This window comes from Primulina huaijiensis, chromosome 4 (genome assembly GCF_012295235.1).
Source record: "Primulina huaijiensis isolate GDHJ02 chromosome 4, ASM1229523v2, whole genome shotgun sequence".
Taxonomy (NCBI): domain Eukaryota; kingdom Viridiplantae; phylum Streptophyta; class Magnoliopsida; order Lamiales; family Gesneriaceae; genus Primulina; species Primulina huaijiensis.
The window spans coordinates 22,662,594-22,688,409 of record NC_133309.1 but is presented as its reverse complement, the minus strand read 5'-3'; the positions used below and the strand labels follow the sequence as shown (position 1 = coordinate 22,688,409).

The window sequence follows — 25,816 nt, the reverse complement described above, 5'->3', positions numbered from 1 at the left end:
GTCTTCTCCATAGTGAACAACCATTATCACGGGCTCATCCAATTTTTATGGGTTATTAAAAAATGAACCAAACATGGGATGAAGGATGATAACTTATTAATCATTTAGTTATCAAGTGTACCAAACTATGTCTAAACGTTTATATTTTCAAGTAGACAAGACCAGCCCAGGGTGGGAGGCCTTTCCTGGAGGGGCCCAAACTTATTTTGCGGCCCAGTTAAAAAGATTTTTATAAATTAAAAATAAAGGTAAAAATAAAATGGCGGGCTTCTCACTACGCTTCACCTCTTTCCTCTCCGTTCAAATCAAACCCTCAATTTCTAGCAAAATTGGCGATTTCACGCACAAGCTTAGATGCAGAGTGAAGGCAAAGATGATGTTCGGAATCGAATGGCGGAATCCAGGTTGGTTTGCGAAAGGGAAATCGCTATTCAGCAGCGCAAGATCGATTCTTCCTATACCTCGTACAGGGATCTCCTCGATTCTGCTTTGTCCGAAGCTCAAAAAACCATTCAATTTCAAGGCATTTTCTTTTCTGAACGTTTTTTTTGTTTGCACTGAATTAGGGACACTTAAATTTTTAGGCTTTGTTACTGTGTTTTAAGGAAGTAATGATTTGTTTGCCTTAGTCCGGGAATTTTGAGGTTTTGGAATTCTTGATTCTGTCGAAGGGGTTTAGTTTTCTGTTTTTAATTTTTTCAGAGAAGTTGGGAAACCTTAAAGGAGAGTTGAAAGAAGCTGAAGATGCTATGGTAAAAGCTCTATCTGGTAATTATATTTTCCTCTTTCTTTTCTTTTTTCTTACGTATGAAGCAAAATTTAAGTTTTTTTCTTCTTTTGGATGTTATAATTAGTGAACTGATTGTTGTATATGCGAAGCTGGCTGGGTTTCCTCTTTGTGCAGAAGAGTCAAACAGGGATTGTGCTTTAAATTTTGCTGCAGTAGTTTTGCCTACTTCATATTTGCAATGAATCTTGGTTTGCTTATAAGAGTGATCACACTTTGTGGACCTGAATGGCTTTTTTGCTGATGGGGGTAATATTAGGGTGCATGTTCTTTTATTGGGATATTGAACGAATTGGAAGAAACAGACTTACATATTTTATTTTGTTTGAAACCCAATGGTTGTTAACATATCATTCACTTCTATTTCAATTCGATGATGCAATTGTTACTTATATTAATAATTTTACTCATTGAATTATGAATTATCTTTTCTCACTATGTTTCTGTATTATAGGTGGCTTGGATCCATTGTGATTTCTTCTTAAAAAACAAAACTATGAAATAATATCTGGGATTCCCAATAACATAATCTACTGTTTAATACTTCTAAAAATTGTGGGTTATTATCTGAAATTGCTACTCCAAAATGTTTCATTCCATTTGAGAGCACAAGCCTGTATTGTTACTTTCATCAATGAGGGATACTGTATCTTTGATGTCAAGAAGCAACACCTTAAAAATGACTTGGTAGATTGCATATGCATCATACATCAGGAAGATTCCTAAATTTTGGGAAACGAGCAGGCTACTTATGGAGAACATTTGCCTACTTTAAATTTGACAAAATTAAATTTCTCAACCAATTTTCTTGAGGAAAACTACCTAATTTAGTTTTTAAGCTTTCCTCTTTGCATGATAAAGTGTTCCATTTTTCTCTCTTTTCATTTTTGCTAGGGTTGTTTGATGCTCAACCTGTAGTTAATTTTTATCTTTTGACCATTCTTAAATTTTATTTTTGTTCGAAAATTTTGATATTTGTAGCAAAGACTAGAAAAGAGGCAAGGAGGATGGCATTGATGGAGTCTATATCTGTTGAGAATGCTAGGATTGAAGAATTAAATAAAATTGTGGATGATCAAAAGTCAAGGAAAGATGAATATGCTGCTATAGTAGCTCGACAGTCAGAAGGTAGATGATTTCTCAAATGTGTTGGCTGCAATTACTCACTTTATGGAGTATCAATGCCATCATGTTATATGATAGTTTACATAATGAAAATTTTCTGTGGTGCGAATCCAGAGAGAATAAAAGTTAAATGATAGAGACTAAAGATGGAAAACACATAAAAAATTTTTGATATACTTAATTATGCATCTTTTAGTCATCTATGGCTACCAAGTTTTTTGTTTGTAGCCTTGCTAAGGAAGTGTAAAAAGCTCTAGCTTGTCAAAATGTTTTTGCGCAATACTTTTACATTTTAATATTCCATATAGAGGCATTCAATACCCAAGGCGTATATAAGTTGGTCGGATATTAGGCACCAAAGGGCACCAAAAACCTACTTTATAAATGTTTGAATTTCGCGCTCCGAGAAGCTTATAACTTTGACCTCACGACTTCAATATCATATTGAAACAACTTGTCCCAAGAGTTCGAGAATGTGAGAGGCTTTACAGTAACTTTATACATTAACAAATCAGTTTTGGTTGATAATGAAAATTCTCTTATGAAATGTATAAATGACAATTTCTCTAATTAATATTTCAACATTTTGAAAAAATAAAAATAAAAGTAAGGATGCTTTGACCTTTTGTTCCTGTTTTCAATCACGCAACCATGATACTTGATTCCTGATAACCTAAATTTATTAATATAGAGCAGGAAAGTGTATTATTATTGTTTGTTTGCTTTTGTGGATATTTTCTTTACATTCAATCTCATTTTATCTTCATTATAAATATTTCATATTATTTTGTCAATTTGTAAATTAGTTTAAACTCAATTTAACTAATTTACAAAGATCTGTATTTCATGGAAATTCATTTATTGTTATCTATCTACATTGAAAAGCTTTAGGTATCCATGTCTTTTTTGCTTTCACGTATTGGTATTCATGTTTGATTTTCTGTCTGATTGGAGGAAAGCTTTGACTGCATACAAGGAGAAGTTAAATCAGAACTCTGAACATAGAGACCAAATTGAAGATGCCATTTCATGGTATAACAAAGTCCTTGGCTTCCGTATTGAATGTGGTCGTGGTGGGTGTCTCTTATTGCTGAGTCTGTTTTTGTTTCATCTTACCAAAACAGGTGTTTCTAAGTATTCTATTCTAATTATAGGCGTCAAATTCGTCTTTACAAACATCAACCCTGAGAACCCCAACGAAGAGTACTCCTTTGTTGTTCGCCATGAAAACGAGAGATATACTAGTAAGTGACTCTCAACTGGTTGATTCTGTTCTCCGTTGAACAACATCTAATCATTTTTCCTTTCTGTATCCCTATCTTCAGTGCTTGACTGTGATCCACCCCTGACTGACACAAAAGACCTAGTTAGCGAATTAAATAACAGCAACGGGCTGTTTAAATTTGTCAGAACCATGAGGGTGAAGTTCCAAGAAGCTGCAGCTCGTGGTATGGCGTTCTATCTTACATGTCTTCCATCCCACCTTGAAAATTGTGAAAACTTGTGCAACAACAGTGCACACTAGACTGTCAAAAGCTTCTAGTTTGGCCGTTCATTGATTTCGCCTAGTCATGTTTCTAAGAATACGTATAAATTGCCATCCAGGAATTTCTATCGGAGCGTCAATTGATCAAGACTCTACAACAGTTTCCATCTCTGCCCCTGTGGCTTCAGATTCTACTTATCAGAGTCATAAATCACCAGTAAAGAGAAAGGGGCTCCACTCTGGTGAATATGCCAGGAATGCAAGAGAAGTTGGGACGGGACAAACGATTCTATCTCCAGGATCTTCTTCTACTATTCGCCGTTCGTCCCGTTTGAAGGTGTAACTTAACTGATCATAAAATAGGCTAGGCATTTGGGTTGGGTAATTTGGCTCCTAAATCAACACTATCAATTGGGTAACCAAAACACCCGATTCATGCCACCCAAACATAGAATTGCCTTCAAACTATGGTGATGTTTCTTTCTTTTTCCTTAACTGGAAATGTTGAATCTTTGCAGGGTAAAAAGTGAAGATGACCTCAACCGCATTCAAACACCTCGTCGGTTTACTGTTACTCTCAGCAAAGTTCTCCTTTGTGTGCTATATTAGTCATGTAGAATGTATTTAGTTTGTGTTCAAGGACACCATTAGCTTTTAACATATTGATCTAAATCTTATGTTCTTTTATTTAACTGTAATCGACCTTCGTCGTATGTAGAGAATGTGTTGATTGATTACTGGAGTGCGTATTCGCTACCGTCTTCCATGCCTTTGATTTCAGTATTTGCTTGCATATTATATCCGTAAGCTGCAATCTGCAGGGCTTTGTGTATGATCATCAACACATGGGATGGACCCTCAAAACAATATGAGAGGAACAAGAGAGGAAGATAGTCTCATATGTGGTGTAATGCAACCTATTGTGTCTCTTAAGTAGACCTGAACACGATTTTCTTTGGATCATAAATCGAAACCGGAATTGTCTATAATGGCCTTGGTCTTGAATCAGAATCGGAACTTTGTATAATTGTATTTGAAATTGCAAAATTATTCTTAAATTTTAACATTTTTTTACTATGCATAGATAACTTAATTTATATAATTGATTTTATTTATTTATTTAAATGGGATAGTAGTGTTAGGTCCGTGTCACTACAAAAAAAATTTCTGATTAGCGACGGTTTTTTCGTCACTTAAAACCGTCGGTAACAAGATATTTTTTTTTACACGTGTATTCTCATAGTAGATTGAACCAAACCAATATTTTTTAATGATGGTATATACCCAATTTTCTCAAATAGAATTTGGAGCCACTTATAAAAGTTTTCCAACGAATAATTGAATTTAACTTCTACAAAATTGAAATAGCCAAAATAACTGAAAAAGTCAAGAATAAACATATATAATTTTAAATTTTTTTTTAAAAAAAATAACTTAAATGGAATTGAACTAGTGATGCACACGAGCTGAGTCAAGCTTGTGATAGAAAAACTTGAAAATTTTTATAGCATAATATTAGGGTTTGAATTTCATACTCATATAGAGAAAAATACCCTCAATTTATTTAACTTCTAATTAAAAAAATTAATATATAATTAAAACTAGAATTTGATTTGAGTAAAAAGTCGAGCTGAATCAAATCAAATTTGAGTCGAGTTTTGAGCAAACTTTTCACCAGTAGTTTGACTCACTTACACCCAAAATTGAACTGATCAATTTTTTAAAAAACTAAAAATCGACTTGTCGAATTTTCTATATGTATATATAAAAAATTGTTATTTACACTCTATTTATTGTTGTATACACATCTTTAGTTAATGAATTTTTACATAAAATGGAATTGGGTTAAAATTGAAACCGGGCCGGGCCACATAAAGGCCTGTGAGAAGGCCCATTTATATTCCAACAGTGAAATACACTATTAGCCATCCTACGCCTATTTCCGGTAGGGTTCGAAGTTTATTTCCGAGCTCAGAATCCAAATTCCGATAACAATGGCGTCTCATGATCATCTCGATGATGTAAGTTGCATGATTTTCATCTCAGGTTTCTGTCACTGGTTTTCATCCACTGTGATTTCGTTTGTTTTGGGTTTAATGTTTTCTTCAAAACTGCAGGAAGATGATTTTGGAGGCGATTTCTCGGGTGGAAATGCTGCTAAGCGTTCAGGTTCTTTCCATGCTAATTGAGTGGAGCGAAGTAATTTCTTTCATTTTGTTTGCTTAATGTCATTGTTTTTATTGTGGGTGCCGTTTGATTTTAGGTAAGAGAAGCTTCGGAGATCTCGACGAGGATGAAGAGGATATTTTTGGATCGAAGAAGGTTAGCTTTTTACTTCTTTGACAACTTGAATTGGCATACATGTTCAAATGCTATTCTTGTTGCTTCCATATGTTTGTCTCATGTCAATTTGAAGTTGGACTTCGTTGTTGGGGACATATCATATGAGGGAACTCCAATGAACTGGTGGAGTTCATTGTGTGATTGCTTTGTTTTTTTCCTTGTGCACATCAGTAGCGGTTTTGTTTTAGCTTTTCGGAGAGAGGATGGTTCGATGTGTGGGACTGGAATGATAGTCACAGGGTGCATCAGTACTTATCTTTTCAACAAGTGCTTCCTTAGCTGGTTAAAATATATTGATTTAAGGTTATCTATCCGTATCAAAATTTTGATTAGCGTTATATTTCCTGATACGTTGTAAGAACCTAACTGTGTGAGCTTCTCCTAATGGATTTTTCTCGAGTTTTTCGAATTTTCCTCGCACTCCATCGATCTATAACTTAACATACATTTAAGTAATCTCAAAGACCTCCCGTGACAGAGAAGTTTTGATCTAGTTTTGAGGGTTAATTTTTGCAATTATTTTTGGAATTGGCGACTTGATATGTAATATTAAATATTGAAAGATTCCTTTTTGTGAACTTTTCGTACACATTCCTAGCCTGTCCTGCAGGTACGTAAGAAAAAAATGTGTAACACTCATTTGTTTGTCTTAGTTTGGATTTTAAGTATCTTTCTAGTTGTATAAGTCATGTACTTTGTGTTTTGCATCTAACACATTGCATCTGGTTGATCCTTTGAAGTTTGAACTCAAGTGGCTTTATTTTATTTTTTGAAATTTAAGGCTACCCTGAAAGTAGAGGAAACTGCACCAGGAGCAGCAACAGGGATGATTTTATCTCTTCGTGAAAGGTGTTGTTCCTTAGTCAATTGTAAATATTTTTGTAACATATCACCTTCCTAATAGATTTGTGGTCCTAGATATTTGGTAAATATTACACTTAGAGGATTTTTGTGCAATATCACCTTCCTAATAGATTCGTGGTACTAGATATTTTGTAAATATTACACTTAGTCCTCGTAAAAGATAAGCTAATGATAGAACAGATATCTATAGTGTTTTACCTGGAATGCAAAGCATTTATAAGCTATTATTCTCTGATTTCTCATTTCTTGTTTGCAGTCTCAAGAACTGTCAAGATGAACTCTCAAGATGCCAGGTAAACATCTAATTTTATCTTAATAATACCTTTTACTTGTGGTCTCTGTAGTTTTTTGCATTTACATTTTTCAGTAGGATATGCAACTTAGGCAGAATAGAAACTAGAACTATCATTTATTGTTTTAATTAAAGTTTATAATATATATACTGTTATCCATTATATTTTTTCTATTAATAACTATGTTTGTCATCATAATGCGGTCACTTCAGACAAAACTTGAAGGAGCAAAATCTGAGATTCAAAAGTGGCGCTCATCTGTCCAAAATGAGTCATTTGTACCCGCAGGAGCAGATCCCGGTTTGTCTTATTCTAGTGGTGCCCGTCTTATAGTTTATTTCCTTCTGTTATTGGGACTATCATGATTAAAATTTCTTTACCTATTTTGGGTTTTGGAATTCTACTTTGTGCAAATTGATTTTTATGTCTGTCAGATCCAAAATTACTGCTCAGCTACCTTCAGACCCTGAGGTCCTCAGAGGAGTCATTGCGAGAGCAAGTATGCATTTTATGTTTTGCTCCTTGAATTTGAATGTTTTTCCTTGATGGCGAGATTTAGTTTTTTTCTGAATCTTTTTGTTATCAGCTTGAAAAGGCAAAGAAAAAAGAAGCTGCCTTTATCGTGACCTTTGCAAAACGGGAGCAAGAGATAGCTGAGTTGAAGGTAAGTAGGTGCTGATATTCTAATGAAAATGCATGCTTGTTCTTGTCATCATCAACTACTGGCTACACATGCATTTCACGTTGTTGATATACTATCGAAAAATGCATGCTTATTCTTGTTAATATTTCTGAAAAGATAGGATATTCAGTTCAGGTTGAGGAAAGATGAAAAGGTTTATCGTTTTCCGAATACTAGTATATATCTTCATGAAAGTGATGTGGCTTGCTGATGTAAGTTTCTCCTAATTTTCTGTCATATTTTCATTGGAATACGAATATCATGCCATGAGCATCATCCGTATCTCTAGGAATTCAGTCGGCAGATGTTGAAGCCTTGGTTATGTGTTGAATGATGCCAAACACTAATTGCATGTGATAGAATAACTTTTTCTGTTTTACTTACAATGTTTCTTATTTCTTTTTCCGTTTCTCCTTCAAAGGTGGCCCATTTCTTGTCTCTCAACAGTTCTACTACCATTTTCGTTATTATATTATTGATTTAAAAATCATCTCACGCGAGGGTTGCCAAAGAGATGTGTCTGTCAGTGCATGCAAAGAGATGTGGCCCAAATTTCCACAGAAATAACACTAGCTGCAGCTGATACTCATTGTGGTCAAAACTCTTTATTGTTCCGTTTGTGGGTGGGATGTTTAATTAATGAGTTTACTTTGATGGGATTATTCAAGATTGTTAAATTCGTGTCTGGAAGACTTACTAGAGCTTTTTTCTTTTTCTTCTTCTTTATATGGCTATGTTTGAAGTTGCTAATTTTATCAATTAAGACTTAGTTTTCATGCATGTTTTTCCTTTATCCATTTCTTTACTCTCTCTTCTAACTTTAACACAGTCTGCTGTTCGAGATTTGAGAGCTCAGTTGAAACCAGCATCAATGCAGGTGCACTTTGAAATGATTGATCTTCCTACACGATTTTCCTATCTTATTTGTTGGATCTTTTAAAAGGCTCTAGAAGATTCAAAATTCAGGGGCTAGTTTCCTAAATGCACACAAAAGGAAAATTATAAACAATTCTGTGATTTTAAACTGCACAAGTTTACTTTCCTAGCTTCGGTTATGAGAAATTTCAAAGGGAAACACAAAAATATCAAAATTCCTGCTATTGCATACTGGATCAGTTCTCTTTATTCTATATGCTGTTGTTTATTTTTTCAACTGTTTTGGTGATATGCTGAACAGGCAAGGAGATTATTGCTTGACCCAGCAATCCATGAAGAATTCACACGACTGAAGGTACTTGTTTTGGACTGATGATCAAAACAACTGTGAATCATGTTACAATTGAGTTTAATGATTACTTTCTGGTTATACATATAATTGCCTGAAGACAAAGTCGTCTAGATAATGCTTAGTGCTTCACACATGTCTTGTAAACATGTTCCAATGCATTTGTACTTGCATACTCACCCTGATTTTTGCTTGAACTATTCTTTTGTCAGAATTTGGTTGAAGAGAAAGATAAGAAGGTTAAAGAGTTGCAGGATAATATAGCTGCCGTCAGTTTCACCCCACAAAGTAAAATGGGAAAGATGTTAATGGCGAAGTGCAGGACTCTGCAGGAAGAGAATGATGAGATTGGTAACCAAGCTAACGAAGGGAAGGTAAGAATCCATTTTCATCAGGCAATAAGTTACCATATTTAAGTTAGATTTACTTACTAGGAGGTTAGCTAGAGGAGGTTGTATATCTTTAGTTCTGTTGGTCATAATGGATTCTAGCCCGAAATCTGTAACCCACTTTACGTTGTAAAATGAGATTGTTAATATATCTATTCATTGTTTCTTGAAGATGCATGAGCTAGCTATGAAACTTGCTTTGCAAAAGTCTCAAAATGCCGAACTCAGGAGTCAATTTGAAGGTCAGTTTTTCACAATTTTTCGTAACTTATTTTTAGTGCGGCATAATTGTTGAAGTGCGTGTAATGCTGGGATTTATGGCAGTCATCTCATGTCATAGCTTTTCTTCTGAAATTTTATACGTATACCATTATAAGATTATCTTATATTTTATTGTGCGAGTGTTATGCCTTCATTGTTGTGGGTTGAGAGTCCTTGGTTCACTCAACATCTACTGTTTTGTCCTCGTGCAGGGTTTTGTAAGCAAATGGACCGACTGACCGGTGATGTGGATAGATCAAATGAATTGGTATTCCCTTGTCTTTGTCAGTTTGCATCTTCATTTCCAATGTGTGATAATAACTGTTGAGTATAGCAAAATTGCACTTAAATCATACACAGATCTCAGTAGAAGCACATCTTAGAAATATTAGCAGGTATTGATCCTATATCATCTTGATTTTGAGTTGAATTTCAATCGCAATGGTTACAGGTGGTTATCTTGCAAGAGAAACTAGAACAAAAAGAAGATGAAATCCGAAGATTAAAGCTAGAGAATAGCAACGTCATCGAGGAGATTACAACTGATGGAGGATTGCCTGCTCCAATTGATAACTTAGTTGAAAGCTAATTTTTTCATTTTCTTGTCCAGTTTCTTCCTGTATCCTTTAAAACTGCTATCTTCTTCTGAGAATAGCAATTTCGCCGGAAAAATTACAAGCACCGAAAGCTGTAGAGGCGTTGGTCTGTATTACAGTACTGTACAATTTTATTTTATGTTTAGATAAACAGTACAGTAGAGGAAATTCTCGGGATCTTCGACCATGTTCTTGTTCGTGTTCAAAGTTCTTTCATTAGAAAGTTACGATCATGAGAAATAATCAAGCTCGGGAATGAAAGTGAAACCTAAAATAGCGTTGTTAGAAGCTTGAGATCTCTTGGGTATCTGTACGCGTCGGAAATCCATAAAGATGACTAAAAGTTGAAACCGATGACTGCGCCATCGAACGAATGATATTTGACGCTCTTCATTAAAGTAGGGATCACGCATGTTTGAATAACTTCATGCTCAGCCAATGGAAATACACAGCAATGAGGAGGATTGGAAGCGTCAATGGGACCAAGAAGCAATAGTACCTGCATAATCAAAAAATATCATGCATCCTTTGATATTATGCATCCTGTGCAGAAAACACAAAGTATACATGAGACATAAAATTTGACTCAAGAAAAAAATAAAATAAAACTTGAAGTGCGACAAAATACTAGTTCAGGCAAAACATTAACAAGCTTATATTTTCATATCATATTTCACGTGTGTCCATAAAACAAAATCTCAAAAGTTATAGTGATGTAAGTGTAATAGTTTAAATATAATGAAATCTAAATGGAACATGGAACATGGGACCGAAGATACTACTAACATTAGCTAAAATTTTAATGAGCATGGAGGCATTTTCTCCACTAGTTCGAAGTTGGATGCAAATGAAAGAAATATACCAGTCATTTTGTATGGCAAAGATAACTGCATTGTCGGATGAAGGCATAAGTTTTGATATCACAGCAGCGTAGAGAAAACCCAAAGACGAGAGTGAGCCAATTATCAAAAAGAACCAACCCCATAATGTTCTCTCATTAGAAACTACAAACTCAGAAAAAGTACGCATTTGTTCCACACCACCATCTCACTTCATCTGCATAAAAGATGCGACTTTAATATTTTCATTCATTAAACATTGAGAAACATTAAAAAGAGAAGTATGGAATCATGCATCGTCAAAACTAAAGTAAGCAGAACAAATAATATTTTATCATGTAGCCAGATTTGTGTGGCTGAGAGCTGAATACACACGATGAAATGATTAACATCATTTTACATCAAACAGAATTTAGTTTCAGTGTTTCATCCAAAAATACAGCTGGAACTGGATTCTTATGTCACCAAATCTTAATATATATCATGCAATCAATCCACGTACTGATACAAAAATTAGGGAATGATGGCATAAATGAGGTAAGTATACATGTGCTAATTTGATGCTACATCATTCTACTTCCACTCAAAAATGAAGAAAACATGTAGGAGTTATTACAGATCAAGCTCACAGGAGTTCCCGGTCAACAGTTTAATTGAGTCTGCTAAGATTACTACAAAATCACTTTTTTCTTAGCTTAGACTAATTTAGAAAGAAATCCATGGTAAAGAAAGAAAATTAAATAACAATGTCTCAAACACTTGTTTGGTCCTCGTACTTTTAAGCTCAAACACTTTAATCCTTAAACTTTCTACAACAGTTTTGGTCTATGACAAAAAATCAAACACCTCACGTGAACTATCCTTTGACCATTTCATATGCAACACAACCTTCAGTCAACAAACAACTAAAAAATCTACAATCGGATCCCCATTAGAACGGGGCGAACTAGAGGGTATTCCACCATGAGGGAGGCTAAATTGAATACTTCAAGATCATTTATTCAAAATAAAGCCACCTACGATCGAGAACAATGAGACGAGACAACAGAGTGAAATAACGAAATCAAAAGGTAGTTTGACTAACATTCTCCGTTACTATGGTAGGGAAATAACGATGGCGGCAGGTGAGAAAAAACGGTGGCGATGGCACCTGGAAGTGGTGGTGCTGGTTGTCAGCAGATGTTAATATGAGAACTTTAAAGTCAACCGTTTCGACTAGTTTTGTTATTTTTTTAGAAGCTAGGGATAAAATTGGTTTCGTAAGTAGAAAGAATATGGATAAAAAAACAGTGTTTTTCTCCAAGAATGCATAATTACTTGACATTACAATAGCAATTAAGATGACTTTCAACCAAAATGTATCTCATTCAAAACACAGCGACCTCCAATATAGTATATTCGACATGTACTTGAATCTATTAGCCCATCCTCGATCCACAATAAAAAAAACTTGGAATTATTACATTCCATATACCAAATTAACCAGCTTCTCTTTAAGCTACAAGTCAAACCTTCCCCGCCACAGCAACAGTATCCCTTTCCAAATGCATCAAACATTTAGGGCAAAAAAAAAACGAGCACCCAATCAGGTTTCCAGTAAAAAAAAAATTATAATTTCAGCTCAAATCAACAACTCAATCAACCATGCTTATACTTAACAACCAAATTAACGATGCAGCTCGAGAACTGGGGTCTCGTGCCCACAAATCCACCCCCATTCCATGCAACAAACTCGATTTTCCTGTCAATTTCGCAACTTGACACAACACAGCCAATTAAGGTCATAAACTAGAACCCCCAAAACGAAGCAGTTGAATTCGAACTTGAACAAAAAAAACCACAATTCAAGCATAAAACACATGTAAAAACACGAATTAAAAAACTTAGCGAGCGAGGGAGGGAGGAACTTACAGGAGATGGAGAGAGCACAAGAATTCAGAGACGCTAAAATTTCGCACATATGAAATTTGTTTGGGAAATTTTTTCGCACCCGCATGAAAAAATACTTGGACCCATTACTAACCTCACCCCGAACAGGCGAAATCAAAACGGGTCGGATAGACATATGAGACCCCATTTTATTAAAATGAAAACAATAATTTTCACACTTAATAATAATAAACAAAATATATTCACCACATAATGAATTATATAAAAAAAGAGTTATTATAGACATTAATAAAACTAAAATCCTAGAATATTTATATGCACATATATAGACCGTGTATTGGACGGGTATTATAGGACTCATGACTCGCCCCATACCCGAACGGGTCTGAAAATTGGACCCGAGACCCGTTCCATGACCAATTTAGTATGCCCAAACCCGCCCCAGACTTGGCGGTTTCATTGCGAGTATGTGTAAAATTCGAACCAATTGACATCCTTATAATTATATTTTTATAATTAATTTGGTTTATCTTTAAACGAGATCATACTATAATTTTGAAAAATAGTGAACGATTAAACTTTAATTTTGAAATATTGAACTAAAAAAATAAATTAAAAAAAGGAGTTGTTTAATAAAATCACCAAGAAGGAATTGAACTCATAACTTGGACCTAAGAAATCAACACGTTATCCACTAAATTACAATTATCTCTCATTAAAAATTTAACACTTTATTAATATGAAAAATTATTATGTCGACTTTGGAATATTAAAAAAGTCGGGTTGTTTTGTTTTGTAACCCTGATCAACATTTTTTTTAAAAAAATAGCCTCATATAGTGTATTTGACTATGAGGAGTTTATTTTTTAAAAAAAATGTTGAACAGGTCTATTTCCCCAAATATCCCAAAAAAGTCTCACAAAAAATAGTTACTATTCCCTTTCTCCCTTTATTAATAGTATAGATATCAATAAAATATTTATGCTAAAAAAAATTATTATTCTATGAGATAAATTAATTAATATTCATAAATATTAGGTTAAGGTTGATATTTAGACATAATTCAAATTCAAAAGTTAGCTCAAATGTTAGTATTGATGACAATGAGTCGTGTTTGAGTAGGATTCCAAATCATTTGTCATCATCCTCACTTATTATATTTATCCACATCCACCGGGTATTCAATTTCATCTCCATCCTCATACCGTCGGAGGATTAAATATTCATATCATACCCAAATAACTTATTATCACCTAGAATTCCATTTGCTCCAATTTGAATTATTTCGAGTAAGTTATGGATATTAAAAATTACCAAATTAAACATTATAGAAAAAATAACTAAAAACAATTTATCATAACATCATTGTCCAATAAAAATAACATCGGCTATATACTATGTTCGTATTGAGTGTTCGCAATCTCTGAATGAAAATATGTAATTCTCCATTTTCTTTTAAAAAATTGTGAAGAAAAAAACGAAGAATCATTTATTTTTAGAAGCTAGGAACACTATAAATAAGAAAATTCTTTGGTTTTTATTGGAATTTTTGACAATAAATATATCTAGAGGGAAAAAATATAGTAATTTTTTTTTTTTTTTTTTGGTTTGAAAATGAGCCGATGAACAAAACCTACCACTTCGCAATGACCTATTACCTATTGAATCATGATATATATATGTACATCGATTACATATTATTTTTGAAATTATAAAATTATCCTCGAAAGAATTTTAATTGCAAGAACTCTTTTAAAAGTGCATTTGAGGATAACTTTGTAGATTTAAAAAGAATGTGTAATCGTGTGTGTAACAATCCACTGTAAATTTAACATTTATCATATCTATTTTTAGGTGGACAAACTCCATTATTCAATCTCCGATACAATACAGGGTATGTCTCTTGTTCCCAACTCGAGAAGCATGTGAATTCTTAGGGACAAGAGCAATGGCGGAGTGATTATCTGCGTCAAAAGAGAACCAGTGCGAAAGAACTCTTTATTGCATCAAATTGGAATAATATGATATTAGGTTAAGTAGATCAATTTAAAATATTAAAAAATTCTAAAGATTAAAATTCTAACTTGAACAAAACCATATTTCTGACTCCGCCACTGCCTACAGTGCTCCGATGCACAGCAAGACTCGTCTTGTATTTTGTGTATGTATATGTTTCGTATATTTCTGTGTGTTGCCTCGATATTCAGACATATTTGAGAAAATTCACACTCATTTTGGTGGATTTCTACACATATAATTAGGATGGATCATCTTAATTAATATATTATTTCTACACTATATAATTAATATTTCCTTTGTGAAACCGATTTCATGTAAAATTAATTCAACTGGATTTTAGAGAAGATCAAATATAATCTTAAAAAAACCAAATGATTGAATACCAAAACATCATGTGAACCTAAATTTATTGGCTGTGTAATAATACATTGAACAAGGAATTTTACAAAACATTAGTTCAAGATATCTCGTGACATCTCGGGCCTACTGGCCCGTGTCCCCGCCGGTTTCCTGGACTGGCCGCCTAGCTTTCTCCAAACGATCCGGCAAGCTCCCCCTCATCCCGCGGAAGTAATTTATCAGCCATGTAACCGATGAAAGCGCGGTGATCCCGAATGCTCCGGAGGTCAAGAAACCCACCACCGCAAAGGCTATGGTGAGGACGGCAGGGAGTAGAATGGGGCTGAAGAGGACGAAGATCGGAGTGGAGACGATTAGGGCGGCGAGGGTTGTGGAGAGAGTGAGTCCGGCAAGGCAGAGGAGGACGGCCCCGATGGGGAAGAGCGTGATCACCACGAGCACTTGGGAGGTGGAGGGGCCCTTCTCTTGGAAGTAGTCCACGATGCGCTCGGTCGTGGGGTGGTGGAGCTGTAGCTGCTGCTCCTCCATGGACGGTGGTTTCCGCCGGTGGCGATGTTTGTGAGATTGAAGTGTCGGAGAGTGTATTTGAAGGGGTTGAACTTGGACGCGTGGCTCTGTAGGGGTGACACATGTTTGAAGCATGAACGTATGCATGCAGAGAACCCAATCCTTCTTCAATCTAATTATCACATAAATTAATTTGTAATTTTTTTTGGGAGATAAATTTTTAAAGAGATATGCGATACATCATATATTTATATTTAAAATAAAATTAATAGAATCTATCTATATTTTGAAAAATAATAGTTTTTACATAAAAAGTTAATGAAATTTTATTGCTTGAATTAGGTATAAGATATGTCTATAAAATTGGTTCGTGAGACAATTTCATAAGAATTTTTTTATTTTTTATTAGTGTTTTCCGTACGCGTTACGTATTTTTATAATCAATATTTTTTCCTATAAGTATTGACAAATGCGAAGCCACCATTCAAAAGTATTTGGAGTTGATTAATTTGTCTCGTGTTAGACTGTAATTGAATAATAAATAAATTAATTCAAAAATATTAAATAAAAAATGAGATAACAATATTGGATGGAGAATGTCTCTAACTTGTCGATGTATGCTCTTTTGATTTTAAAAAGGAGTAGAATATTTTATAATTCTCATAATTATTCAACTTTTGTTATTTCTAACTAGAAAAATTGAAATACAAGTTCAATAATAATTATGATATATAGTGATGTTAACTAACAAAGTCGCTCGCGAGCTTTCGGAACTCGGCTCGATAAAAATTTCGTTCGTTAAGCTTATCGAGATGAGCTCGACAATTTTATCGAGTCGAGCTCGAGAATATTTGGCTCGTAAGCTCGTGAGCTCGAGCTCGAGGGTATTTGGCTCGCTCGAGCTCGGCTCATTTACGTGCCCCGAGTTTGAGCTTGAGCTTGGCTAATTTTTTGGCTAGGTAGTTGGGCCGTAAATGAAGTGTTGGAAGACAACATGTATCATTTATTTGTAGTATCCGATATTGAAATTGTAGTGAAAGAGAAGATATTGAAAGGATATAAAATAGAAGTCTATTCCTTAAATTTTCATATATCAGTTGAACTTTTAAGTAAGAATTATTAAGTCAAAACTTAGCAAGATTTTAAATCTTACGAAATTCTAAGGAATATGAACTTGGAAGGCTTTTAAATTCTACAAGTAAATGAGCTTAAATCCAAAATTAACAAGATATAAAATCTTGAATTTGGACTTTTAAGTTATGATGCTTAGAATTTATAAAGTTATGCTTACCAAATTTTTTTGGGGGAAGCCTTTGAGTACTGAGATTGAACTACATAATTCTCCTTTCTCTTTTCTTTCTAATCTAATTCTACATGTGAATTTTTTAAGCTTTCACACTTAAATATCCAAAATTTACAAGATATAAACTCTTGAGTTTAAATTTTATAAAGTTATGCGCTTAAAATTCGAACTTTATAATTATATTAGATAGCTGTTTCGAATTCTTTAAGCAGTTGCGCTTAAATCTAAACTTGCAAGAAATAAACTCTTGAATTTGGATTTATAAGTTTTAATGCTTGAAATTCGGATTAATAGCGACTAAATATTTCAAAGTTTGTGTGACTTCAAAATGTCACAAATTCCTATAAATAACTCAGTATCAGGGTGTCTTATTTAAGGTAAAAATACCATGTTAAAATATGATACAAAAATAAATGAACGATAGTAGGTCTGGACGTGATCGTTAAATACATAATATCATTCTAAACTTAATCTCCAATGGTGTTATCATTTTTGATTGAGTGAAATCATAAGATAATTTAGCCGATTCATTGTATAAAACCTTGGATGGAAATCAAGTATATACCTTGTCAGGAGAAATAAACTTAAAATCTACAAAATGAAGTTTCATAGTGGTAATCCAATCTTGTTTTTTGGAGATCCCAATATTTTAGTTCAATAGGAAAACAAAATTATATAAATTCTGCTAACACTTGATAGTTATTATCTTCTCATTCCTAGGATGATGAGTGTTGTAACCTCCTAATGTAGTGAAGCTACGTATTGTACTTTTAGTGACCTATGTGAGTGTGAGGACAAGCCGTATCAAAGAAACACTTATGAAACCAATATGTGTTTCATGGCCAAAATGGACACAACCGAAAAACAAAAGAAAAATATAGAGAAGTTATCATGTAGATATTGTTATCTGGTCTTACACAAACCGTCAAGAAGTTCAAGACATCATGTTCACTTCGTGTCCTAGTAAATCCAATAATATTCTACTAAAGGAGATTCAAAGCAAAAAATCACATCTCCTGATGCGATGATTTTCTGAATAAACTCTCTTTCGATATTACTACTCATGCATTAATTTCATTAATTTGGGAGATTGTTTGATAAATTTAAAGCTTAATGAATGTAAATTAAACTAATAAATATATGAAACTCGAAACGGATTGTTCCATGAGCCAGTGAATGTGTTGATGTGCATAGACGGGGGGCGCCTTAGTGTCCAAATGTGGCAAGAAAATTTGCATTCATTTTGAACTTCTTTTTCTTCTTTTTTCTCAAAAGAGAGTTTGTTTCATTTTCTAGTTATGAAACTTATGATTTATAGTGTTACTATCAGAAGTTGGAAGTCTTTGTATGTTGGGAGACAATTGTCATATCCAGATAACACTATGTATTTAAAGGAGACGATCGTCTATATATATATCATTTATAATCTATACACGTCAATATATATACTTTCATTTTATTTGTTTTCTGAATATTTCAAGAAATACTAATTTCTTTCGTATTTAAAACATCTATGGATAAAGTTACCTTAAAGTTGTAAATTATTGAACACCCAAAGTAGAGCGGATTGAAGATTATCGAATTTATTTTGGGCCATAATTGAGTTGCCAAACCACAATTATGGTTTGATCAACCAATTGGGCTGATAAGAAAATAAATGGCCCATTACAACTTTCATTGGAGCCCAAATAAATTCGTGAGACTATTTTGCTCTCAAACAACAATTATCAAATTATATCTTCAATTTGTTGGTAACTTCGGGCCAAACTGAGGGACTATAAACATATTTACTCGAGAAGAGTTTGTTATAATTATGTATCAAATTTAAAACTTTATTTATAAATTTGAGATGTTGATATCAGATTATTTATAAACTGACATCGACTTGCTAATTTTATACGCAAACTAGTGCGGTTTTAAATTTTCATTCTCATCTAGTTCTATTTCACTTCTCCAAATCACATTTGTCTCGTGTACTCCACATATATGTATCTTGAGTAGGTCTTTCATAAGACAGTCTCACGGATCTTTATTCGTGAGGCGGATCACTCATATCCATATTTACAATAAAAATTAATATATTTGACCTAAAAAGTAATAATTTTTCGTGGATGACCCATATAGAATATATGTTTCACAAAATTGACCTGTGAGACCGTCTCACATGAATTTTTGTGATCTATCTTTACTTGTGCCATACATTTAAGAACTTTGAATCTCTTCCAAAAAATTGAAACCTATATATTTTCTAATAAAATGCAAGATTATATATACTAAAGCCCATAATCTTGGCCTTTTTTTTATGCTTTTTCCATAATGAAAAAGAAAAAATTAATTAAACTAATGGAGGTAATCATGAGCAACATGATTAGTAACATCATGCGAGAGAATCTCTTTACCATTAACAAAAAGTATGTATTACAATTCCATTGTTATATGAGTCAACCTAGCTAGAATCTACATATGAAATAAATAACTTTTAAAGTCCCTAGCCTTTTCCTAAAGCACCAATTAGCATGTGAATTACTAATTCAAATTAATTGATTTAGGAGTATTGCTATAATTGAAGTGTATATAATTTCAAATGATATGAAGAAAGGATGTAATTATATTAGTAGAAATAAGTTGGTCGGTTTAGTCAGTTTGTAAAACGTTAACTTGTAAATCATAGTATCTAACCAAAACTGCGATTTTCGTTATACATGTTTGTTTATTTGCTATTTTAATTTTATGTCAGAGGCGGAATCAGGATTCGAAAATACATGAGGCGGCTCCGTCCATGTTTAGACACTAATATGGATTAGTATTTGGTTAAAATAGAACCGAACTTTTTAAAATCAAATCAACTGAACTTTTTTTGACAAACTGAACCGAACGAACCTTACTATAAAAACAAAACGAACCAACCCGAACTTTTAGAATTTTTTTTTAAAAAAGCAGGTTTTAAAAAAAATGCAATATAAAATCGAATTAAATAAATTTAAATTTTTTTATTGGAAATATATACTTTTAAGGCTAGTTCTATTGTCCAATAAAATTTTATTAGAAATTTATAATATTTATATCCTAATGACTTTATTATAAAATTTAATAGTATAGAATTGTATTTGCCCTTAACTTGAATCCAAAATGGATTTTTCAATTTTTTTGACTCTTAAGAATCATTCATGTCAAATGCCAAAACAAGTTAGCATCAGTTTTTAAAGCCAACAATAAAAAAATAATGCATAGATTTGGATATAGATAAATATCAAATAATAAGATGAACATTATAATATCAAGAAAAAATCTCGGTACATCATTCAAACAATTTTATGCGAATTTCAAATCATAGAATAACACATATATTATGATGTACATCGAAATTTTGAAAATTTTGAAAGGTTAATCCTTATAAATACACACTAATTCATACTAAAAATTTAAAATTCTATAAAACTTTTAGTATTAATATAAATCAAACAAAGATCTAATAAAATATATATGTAATAACTTTATATTAACTCAATTTAATATATTTGTTTGTTAATGTAAAAATGGTCTAAATAAATATATTTGAAACTTAAAGTTATTTTTACAACTTATATTGAGTCATTCAACCCTTTTGATCGAAATGCGAAAAAGTCATATTTGATTATAACTATTTGTAGAAAACCGTTTTTAAAAACTCCTCGAAATTTAAAAAAATTCCCCATATTTGCATCAATAAGGTATAACTAAAAAAGTTTCAAAAATAAAGTAGGGGTAAAAAAAACTCAAAAATTAAAACTACTAATTTTTTTTAAAAAAATTGGGTAGGGCTGGAGCGCACTCTAGCCCAATAGTGGCTTCGTCTCTGTTATCTATGTTGTCTAATTTCAGTTTAGTGGTGTATTTTTTTTATTTTTTTTGAAATTTTAGTTATTTTTCATTAGAAGTACTTATACAACACTACATGCATCAGAGTCACGTCAGAGTCACGTAGGTGTTGCATCAGCGCCACGCCTAAAAAGGTTAGAATTGTAAGTATAACAATGATAATGAACCAAAAAAATGAAATTTGACAACAGAAGGACGATTATATACCAAATAATATTACAGTTTCCCTAATATATAATTTGGAAAATTTTAATTTTGGTACTGCTTGTTTGTTTTTGGTTATCTATATTCAAAATTTGGTCTTAGTTCAATATCTTTAAGTTTTTAACACCTTTCATCGGGATTCATGTGACATATTGTACACGTTAGTGTCATGTTAATGCCACAAAAACACTGCATTGGGTGCTATTTACAAGAACTCTACATTAGAAAAAAGATTAAAATTGCAAAAAGGCAAAAGCAAAAACAAAAGAAAGATATCGAACTAAAAATGAAATTTAACATAATACCACACGCAACATCGGCATTGAAAATGTAGAAACAAATTGTCACAAGCTAGCTAGCTATATTTTATTTCTTCTTTGTTAAATAACTTTATCACCATACATAAAGTCGTATGATCTTGAAGCTTTTTCATTATTCCTTCGGCGCAAACGAGTTTGTGAAAATCTTGATTTATATTTTAATTGTTAAATGAATAGCATATTATTTGTTCTTGATGGATCTGATTAAGCCATCATTGGAGAAATCTCCACTTGATTATTAATTCTAGAATACTTCATCTACGTTTCAATTTTTATGTAATTATATAAGATTAGTGGGGCATTCAATTTTTATATAAAAAAGANAGAAAGGGGGTGGCGTGAGCAAGGAATTCTAGTGTCAAAAACATCCAAACCTAAAGAAACAAATCCAGAATGTAAAGAAAATGTTGGTGGGGGCTAAGGCAAATGCATGCACCAATAATAATTTTGTATTGACTAATAATATAATATTTTGGTGCACTTGATGAAAGTGAGATGATAAATAAATTTTTATTCGTATCATGTTTGTCTATATGTTAGTAATCTCAATTTCATCAACTGACATATGATGACATTATATATGGGTCGCATTAGAGCCGTCTCTACCCATATGATGAACATATGATAAGAATGATATGAATGTAATTTTACGATAATATCATTTGATAATCATGATTGATTTAAATTTTGTAAGGACATTTAATTTATCATTGTACGATCGAGCGTTTGCTGTTTTACCAAAATTTATAATTGGTTAGATGGTACAATTCAAATATTTTAAATCGTACAAAAACTCAAGCTTCACGCTTCAATTTCTCTAACCAGTAGAGAATTATTGTATCCCAACAATCTCTTTCTCAATAAATGTAGTCCCCGTAATAAATGTGAATCGACTCGTGACCTTGACTCTGATACAAATTGTAGCACCAAAAACTTGATAGTTTACCAAAAACTATAACTGCTAACTGTGCAACTAAATTTTATTAAATTTGCATAACAACTCAAGCGTGACGTTTCGATTGATCTACCATGTAGGAACAACTATTGAACTCAATAATTATAAATTAGCAAACACAATAATTATCCAAGTTAAAAACATATCAAACAATAAATTATTCATCTTTATACATTATATATCCTTATTTTATTCTTATTTTATCAAACTTATTATCCAAACTCATCCATATCACCGGACATTATATAAATATTTTGTATATATCTAAATTAATTATATCAAAATATAATATTTTTATATCAAAATATAATTTATTATCTCTCAGGACTAAGAGAGTATCTCATTGTTAGTCATTTGAGGACTCTGAATATGAATAACAATTCCATAGCTTACCTGATCAATTTTGATTTGAAAAAGAAATTATAGGATGGGTAATTTCAATCATCTAAAAAAAATTTATTTGGATATTCAAATGTATAATTCTTTAACTAATTAATTAGAACCCTCAACTTAAAAAAGAATAATTATAAAAGGTAAATTCAGAAAATTAAATTTATTAAACTTCATTTAAATATTAAGATCATATTTATATAATCAAAATGCATCAAAACTACCCTTTAGTTCACACACATATATATATATATATTAAATTAGGAATCACAGCAAGATGCAAAACAATAATTTATTTGATTATTTATATATAAAAAATATTATATTATATGGAAATAAAAAATGAAAAAAGTCTGAGAAATTGTCAGTTCTCAACTGGTCTTTGCTTCTTTAGCACGTCTTGCAGGATTGATGTGTTTGATGGATTCTTGAATTTAATATTACTGTTTTCTTTGTATTCTTTGTCGTCTAAGTATTCAACATTTACTCAGAATCCCCCCGTTCCCCTCTGCTTTCAACTGTACACATTTTTTTATATTATGTTGAGTGGGTCTCTTGTGAGACGGTCTCACGAATCTTTATCCGTGAGACGGGTCAATCCTACCGATATCACAATAAAAAGTAATACTCTTAGCATAAAAAAGTAATTTTTTTTAATGGATGACCCAAATAAGAGATTCATCTCACAAAATATGACCCGTGAGACCGTCTCATACAAGTTTTTGCCTATTCTGTTTTAAAAATATTTAAATACAATTAACACCGTCATTAAGGCTAATTACAATTTATAAATTACTAATTATGAAAATGAAAATAAATTGGAGGAGCCAGAATAGGATGTTCTCATAATTAATGAAAGTTTAGTTTTTTTTTCACAAAATTAATTCTCCTTTGTAGATTTTTGGTTTTTGGAGAGAATATTTATATTAATCAATCTCTCTTATATTTTATGTATTTGACGTTTATATCTCTTTAGATGTTATAATTTTTGTACTAAAGAATGTTAGTGTTAAATACAAAAAGTGTTGGGGAAGTAAATGTGAATTACTCGTTTTTGGAGTAATATTTAGTTTAGATTAATTTGAAATCGATTTGGGTTGAATTATATATGGCAAAAACTTGTATGAGACGGTCTCACAGATCGTATTTTGTGAGACTGATCTCTTATTTGGGTCATCCATGAAAAAACATTATTTTTTATGCTAAGAGTATTACTTTTTATTGTGAATATCGGTAGGATTGACTCGTTTCACATATAAAGATTCGTGGGACCGTATTCTTACAAGAGACCAACTCATTATATATAGAAGCACTTTTCTCAATTATTTCAATCTGTTTTATCCCCAATTTTTAATGTATTTTTATGTATATAGAATGTTTTTTTACTACTTCTACGTACATCTGTGGCGCTGATTTATGAAATCTTGAATTCGAGAGATATTTTCAAGCAATAGTTATAAATATACACACACACGAACAAAATGATTTATATAGTGTTATAACCATTATATGATTCAGGGATGATATAAACGAGTATTTAATGTTAAATTTCTTCATAGTATTATTTAACAAAATCTTATTAATTTAGAAACATTATATTTAATTTTTGGTAAATTATTAAATGATTTGCAGAAAAATAAGAATGAATTGTAATTTTCATTTTGTTTATTTATGTTTTCAATTTTGGTGTTTTACGTTGTCAAAGTTGGTGACAATTTCAGTCATGTTTCCCACAGAAGCGTTGCTACTTGCTACCACGCTGTAAACGTAAATATTGTGTTAGTGTTATGTCAGCACCGTATTAACATTATATTGGAAAAATGATCAAAATTGTGCATGTTGCCATATTGGTGTACATCATGATTATATTAGCGCTACGCTGGAAAAATCATCAAAATTGCACGTTATGTTGGTGTCACATCAAGTCAACATCATATCGATGATATGTCGAAAATTATCAAAATTGAAAAATTAAATACAACGAAATAAAACCGAAATCCTATAACATATTTGATCAAAATCACAAATAGACAAGAATATTGTAACAAAATGCTAATTTTTCTCGAAAAATCTATGTTAGTTACGCAAAACATTAATGAGAAGTCTGACGAGTCAATTTTGTGATACGAGATTCCGACATGACCTGTCCATAAAAAAATATTATTTTTTATATCAAAAATATTACTTTTCACTACATATATACATCAAATTGAATTATCTCATAAATATAAATATAAATATGTAAACTATATTTATTCTATTAATTATTGTATAAATAAAATTATATAACAATGACTGACAATATGAATGTAAGCCTAAGGCAGATAAATATGTTGTTTATCTCGAGAAAACGATGAATTGGAGAATGATAGACAAGATGTAACTGCAGAGAAAAACAGGGTTTCGAACAGTTCCTAATTTCTGACACAGACCTCTTTGTGTTTTATGGTGTGAAATGATAGGATTTCAGCTTTACACTGCTAAACTATACATACATACATACTGCGAAACTCGTGTGCACCAACACCACTCGTGTGGGTTCATTCTTTGAGTTCTTTTTAGTTATTTCATACATGATTTGACAAAGATTCAGTCACATTATATATTATTTAAACAAAGGAATATNGTTGGGTTAAAGTTATTAACTAAAAAATTTAGGGTGGTCGATAAATTTTTAATATGTCTTTCATCTTTGAAGTTAATTTTTTGAGTATATATAGTGAATTTAATGGGAGTAGAGGCCGTGAAGGGCGGAGACTGGAAATTCCAATATAATCGGTTTATGGTCGATGATATCAGTTTCACATATATATCGAATATTGATAATGTTACGGATATATTCGACGCCACAAGAACATTGTGTTAATAACGTCTTTCCTCGACTTAAAGATGAAGGTAATATTTTGTATGTGTTGAAGTGTTTCGAGATAATATTTTTAGAACAACATACTTGAACAGATTAAGTAAATATATTATAACCCTAACCCTAATCTTGCTCCAAGAAATAATATGGTCCATCTACATTAGTTCACAGAATTTGTTACTTTTTATGTGGGGTTGTAATGGGAATATGTATTCCAACTTTATTTATTATCTTACCAATATAATGCTATATATATA

General features: G+C 32.1%; 3 protein-coding genes and 1 long non-coding RNA gene across 8 annotated transcripts; 2 read left to right on the top strand and 2 right to left on the bottom strand.

The window, feature by feature from the left end:
• Positions 1-264: 264 nt before the first annotated feature.
• On the top strand, positions 265-4,168 carry LOC140975469 (kinetochore protein SPC25 homolog). Its single transcript, XM_073439199.1, has 8 exons — positions 265-523; positions 703-768; positions 1,769-1,915; positions 2,872-2,985; positions 3,067-3,156; positions 3,238-3,360; positions 3,518-3,735; positions 3,917-4,168. Exons 1-8 carry the CDS (start codon positions 355-357, stop codon positions 3,926-3,928), a joined length of 939 nt encoding a protein of 312 aa, XP_073295300.1. The 5' UTR covers positions 265-354; the 3' UTR covers positions 3,929-4,168.
• Positions 4,169-5,247: 1,079 nt separating this feature from the next.
• LOC140975468 (FKBP12-interacting protein of 37 kDa) lies at positions 5,248-10,248 on the top strand. Of its 3 annotated transcripts, none has more exons than XM_073439195.1 (14): positions 5,248-5,419; positions 5,516-5,567; positions 5,662-5,720; positions 6,523-6,590; positions 6,862-6,898; positions 7,111-7,198; positions 7,333-7,397; positions 7,485-7,562; positions 8,410-8,457; positions 8,758-8,811; positions 9,018-9,179; positions 9,367-9,436; positions 9,668-9,723; positions 9,907-10,248. In XM_073439195.1, exons 1-14 carry the CDS (start codon positions 5,393-5,395, stop codon positions 10,042-10,044), a joined length of 1,002 nt encoding a protein of 333 aa, XP_073295296.1. In that variant the 5' UTR covers positions 5,248-5,392; the 3' UTR covers positions 10,045-10,248. The 3 variants fall into 3 exon arrangements, with proteins under 3 accessions (XP_073295296.1, XP_073295298.1, XP_073295299.1); XM_073439197.1 differs by lacking the exon at positions 9,907-10,248 and adding an exon at positions 9,848-9,888 and having other exon boundaries at positions 9,668-9,766; XM_073439198.1 differs by lacking the exon at positions 9,907-10,248 and adding an exon at positions 9,816-9,872.
• Positions 10,249-10,465: 217 nt separating this feature from the next.
• LOC140975470 (uncharacterized) lies at positions 10,466-12,919 on the bottom strand. 3 transcript variants are annotated; one of them, XR_012174970.1, is made up of 3 exons: positions 12,802-12,919; positions 10,914-11,107; positions 10,466-10,550 (listed from the first exon to the last, which is right to left on the bottom strand). It is a non-coding gene; the product is annotated as an uncharacterized lncRNA (long non-coding RNA). The 3 variants fall into 3 exon arrangements; XR_012174971.1 differs by lacking the exon at positions 12,802-12,919 and adding an exon at positions 12,374-12,408; XR_012174972.1 differs by lacking the exon at positions 12,802-12,919 and adding an exon at positions 11,975-12,094.
• A 2,363-nt stretch (positions 12,920-15,282) lies between these two features.
• On the bottom strand, positions 15,283-15,687 carry LOC140974991 (oleosin H2-like). The gene has a single exon (XM_073438485.1). The coding sequence runs from the start codon at positions 15,685-15,687 to the stop codon at positions 15,283-15,285; it is 405 nt and encodes a 134-aa protein (XP_073294586.1).
• Positions 15,688-25,816: the final 10,129 nt, after the last annotated feature.